Raw genomic sequence first — 4,423 nt, 5'->3', positions numbered from 1 at the left:
ATGAAAAGAAAATAGAGAAAAATAACGAGTTGATCTTCTTGTGCTTGTATATGTTGTGTTTTTTTCTAATTTTAATCCTAAAATAGAATAACCGTCTCTTCCGACTAAAAGGGGCAGTTCCACTTATTCCTCCACCACTTTGGTAACCTCCCTGGTAACCTCCTTCCATCGGCTCCTAACCACCCGATAATCTCCTTCCATCAGCTCCCAACCGCTTCCATTGCCTTTGGACCGGGTTCCACTTGCTCTGAACTTCTTCCATTGCCTTTGGACCAGATCTGCCGCTTACTCAGACTTGTTTCCATCGTACTCCTACCGGTCCACAGGGATGTATCCCCAACAGCCTTGAGTTAAAAGGAATTTTCGGTTTTCCTCTTGTTGGCTTGTTCCACAGAGCTTTTTTTAATAAAGTATGAAAGTGCATAGGTCCTCCACTAATGTTAAGTACGAAATTATTAATCCAGGGCCAACGGAAGTAGTTATCCCATCATAAGTGGAAGTTGTTGCTTCTAATCCAATGGAGGTAGTTGTTTTCAATCCATTGGAGACAACACTTTATGGTTTTATGGAAACATTATTCCGTGACGGAGTTGCCATAGTCCAAGAAGTTGTTGCCCTAAGGTCCATGGAAGCTGCTGTTTTCGGTCCTGTGGAAGCACCACAATCCAATGGAAACTGTTGCATTCGGCTCTGTGGAGGCAACAATCTTTGGCTCCGAAGCTTGAAGTTCCATTACTATTGAGCGGCTCCGTGGCCAATAAGCTCTGACACCACTTTTGTTTTTGAGCCTCCTTCTCGTTGATGTGTTTTTGGCCCCAAATATATACAAATAACATATGTATATATCATATATTTTATTAAAAAATATTATAATAAAATCTTAACAAATTAGTACATAAAACTAAATTAATTATATAATTAAAAATTATTTTTTTTAGATATTATTGATATATTATTAATATATTAATATAGTCCAATCTAGATTCGAGTCCATGCTTCGTAGACTCTGGTCCGATGCAATTAAAAATATTTAGTACCCGACTTATAATTGATATCAAATAATTGAATTTAACCTCAAATAAATAGAGTTAGTCCGACAGTCCCATGTATTTGTGCGTGAAAATAATAATAATAATAATAATAAAAATGCCAGGTCTTCTCATGACTAAGGGTTAGTTTGGTTGACATTTCGTAACCGGTTGCCAATATGCTTTAAATTTTTTTAAAAAAATTATTATATTATATAAGATTCACTCAAAATTTATTTAATTTTTTTTTCTATCTCTCTTCACTAAATAAACTCCCTATTTATTTATAAAACTAATATATTTTAATTATAAATAAATATTATATACATTTTTATTTATATAAAAATTTATTCTTTACAAAATAATAATCATATGATATAAGGGTATTTTGAGATTTTCTAATAAATCAAAAAATAATAGTATTTTATTAATGAGTAGAAATGTGTAATATGTTTTAATATTTTTTAAATTTAATTATATATATAATTGTATGTATAATGGTGTATATTTATAATCTAAATAAAAGCCAAATGATATTTTAGTATTAATGTATGACTACTTTTTTGAAAAAAATATTTTGAATGAAATTGACAAAAATAATAAAATGATACTTCGAATTGAAACAAAATAAATAATACCTCCAGTTTTAAAAGCTATATTTAATTTGTGTTTGATATTTGAATATAAATTATTATATTAAAATATAGTATAAATAAAAAAAATGCAAAAATAATATTAGTGTCTTGTAAAATAATATTTATATAAAAAATTATACACATATAAAAATATTTTTAGTACTAAGTACATTAAAAATAACCCTTATAAACCGGACAAAGTATATATATTATATTATAAATCAAATACTCCATCCATGATCCGTCCCTTTTAAAAGGACGTTTGTAGTAAATTAAAAAATTATATTTACTCTTATATTAAGTAATTATAAATATAATTGTATGGTTATAATTTAAATAAAAAATTAACAATATTTTGATTTTATTATATAACTATTTTTACAAAAATAATTTGAAATTAGATGCACAAAGATGATAAAAATAATTTGATTTAGGAAAATAAAGTAAAAATTAAATAAATAATTTTTAACTTAAAAAACTCAGCAGCTACGCAGGGTAGACAAAAGAGAAAAGTTTCGCCCTCTGCAATCAATGTATGTGCGGCCATTTATTGTATCGAGGAGTCGTATAAATGGGAGGAGATAAAAAGGGAACGCACAATTGATATTTTCATATTTTAGGCCAAGTGTGATGAATTGAGGCCTAACTTCTTACACGATAATAATCTGTTGTGATTGTGAATTATACCTTAATTTGTATTCCTGTCCAAAGACAACAACTGGTGGGGTGCAAACAGACAATTGACAAGTTAATTAAACGTGTGACCGACGACACTACTGTCTTTTCGAAACCTAAGAACAACACATCGCACTGCGCCGGCCCTTACCATTTCAGTTTTCATATGTTCTTACGAATAAAATTCAATCATTACAGGATCTGTTGAAATTGTGAACTAAATAAGAGTATTTTTATTTTATTATTGCTGCAGACGAGATGATGATAAGAACAACGATAACGATAAGGATCGTGTATATCTGTATAGATATAGATATAGATAGAATATTGAAAACTCAGCATAAATTTTAATGGAGATTTCAGCCAGGCAGCAAGACGAGGATAGATAATGGAAGGATTTCCGAGGTAGATAGCAGGCAAGCGAGATCCGACGGCGTCCGGACCACCGGACAGATAGAGAATCCCATACCCATACATACTTGGATTTACTCACTGCCCGCCACTTTTGTTGAAGATGAGCGCCTCGCGGAGCTCCACAGGGTCCTGAGCGACCTTCTTCGCGTTCTCCGGCCGGTAGTATCCGGTCTCTGGGTCAGGCACCCACGCGGTCTTCCCGGATTCATCGGATCCTTTCTTCAACATCACGTTTGGCGCTGCTCGCCTCACGCTGCTCGAAACGACGCCGTTCGACGCCGCAGCATATCCTCTTCTGCATCCACAAATCCGGAAACACACAACAACATCAAAATCAACCTCACAACACCACGAACATTACACAAAAAGCATAAAACCGAAACTAATCGCAACAAAATCTCGGAAACGATTTCATACGAATCGAACACAGTTCGTACCTCGAGATCTCGTTGGCGACGAAAGCAGAAACCGCCTTAGCGTTGGAGAACGAGCGAGCCATTGTTCACCTTCGGAAAATCGATCGAGCAACCGTGATCAGAACCAAGAGCAGGAAGCTGCTGCAGAAGAATTGACGTTCTTCTACAGCGGCTGATACGACAATAGCGGCGAAAATGTCTTCCCTTCCCCTGGTTCTGTGCTTCCTTAGGGTTGCTGTTGAGTGAAGTTTCTGGAGAAGAGGCCGCCGTATTTATAGGCGAAAAAACGGAGGCGAAGAACCGTTCCCATTGGACCGCCCCAAAAGCGCGCTTTTACAAATTTGAAAACGCGATTTTAATTAATCAGTAAGGTTCCGTTGACGCGTGGTCATTCAGTCAGTCAATGCCAAAAGCGCTCGTTCGGCTTCGAAAGAGTCGTGTATTTTGAGAACTAAAGCAAATTAGGTAAATAGCCATATTTTTTATATAATACAGCTTCAATGATTGTCCACTAGTGGCCAAGTTTACCCAATCAATTATAAATTAAATAATATATATATATATAAATAAATTAATTAAAAAATGAAAATGAACTAGATGTCGCGTCCACGACTTTTTCGAAATTTGAATCCAATTTGCATTGTATTTCTTGGAAAGTGTCAAAATCTTTCGATTGGGCTTCCTTCCTTTTATTCGAACATGTGACGACTTCGACTATCATTGTCCCAATTTATCCCATTAGTATAGTTTTTTTTCTTTTTTTGTAAAAATAAATTAAAAATAGATTTAAGTGATTTAATAAAATTAAAAAAAAAAAAACTGTTTTGAAAATATTGCGAATAATATTCGCTCCGTCTCACATACAATGTTCATATTGCCGTTGCTGTTAGTCTCACATTCTATGTCACTTTTATTTTTTGAAAAATGATTATCCACTTTATTCTCATATTAAGTTTTTTAATTTATTTTTTTAATTTTAATAAAATTAATTAGTTATCTTAATTTTAATTTATAATTATTTATATTATAAAATAATTATTTTCACTAATACATTTTAAATTATCTATTAATTATACACCTCCAATTGTTAAAATAAGAATAAAAATAAGAATCTTCCAATTTAATGAACATTTTGATTGTTAAATACTTGACTTTTAAAAAAACAATAATATTGAATAGTAAGATTACTCAATTTTTTGTATAATTCAATAATTTTTTTTAAAAAAAAAAATATATATTATTAAGCATAAAAGAA

At 32.1% G+C, this 4,423-nt stretch overlaps 1 protein-coding gene across 1 annotated transcript; it reads right to left on the bottom strand.

The window, feature by feature from the left end:
• Positions 1-2,542: 2,542 nt before the first annotated feature.
• On the bottom strand, positions 2,543-3,424 carry LOC127242948 (protein SENESCENCE-ASSOCIATED GENE 21, mitochondrial-like). Its single transcript, XM_051262726.1, has 2 exons — positions 3,190-3,424; positions 2,543-3,047 (listed from the first exon to the last, which is right to left on the bottom strand). The coding sequence occupies exons 1-2, from the start codon at positions 3,249-3,251 to the stop codon at positions 2,828-2,830; spliced, it is 282 nt and encodes a 93-aa protein (XP_051118683.1). The 5' UTR covers positions 3,252-3,424; the 3' UTR covers positions 2,543-2,827.
• Between the last annotated feature and the right edge of the window lie 999 nt (positions 3,425-4,423).

Source organism: Andrographis paniculata, unplaced genomic scaffold, assembly GCF_009805555.1.
Source record: "Andrographis paniculata isolate CXL003 unplaced genomic scaffold, ASM980555v1 Contig89END, whole genome shotgun sequence".
NCBI classification, from domain to species: Eukaryota; Viridiplantae; Streptophyta; class Magnoliopsida; order Lamiales; family Acanthaceae; genus Andrographis; species Andrographis paniculata.
The sequence above is the reverse complement of the archived record's forward strand: the minus strand, read 5'-3'. Positions and strand labels throughout refer to the sequence as shown.

Coding starts and splice junctions, on each gene's coding strand:
- LOC127242948 (XM_051262726.1), bottom strand. CDS start 3,251: ATGGCTCGCTCGTTCTCCAACGCTAAGGCGGTTTCTGCTTTCGTCGCC. Junction 3,048..3,189: donor GTCGCCAACGAGATCTCGAG/GTACGAACTGTG, acceptor TTGTGGATGCAG/AAGAGGATATGCTGCGGCGT.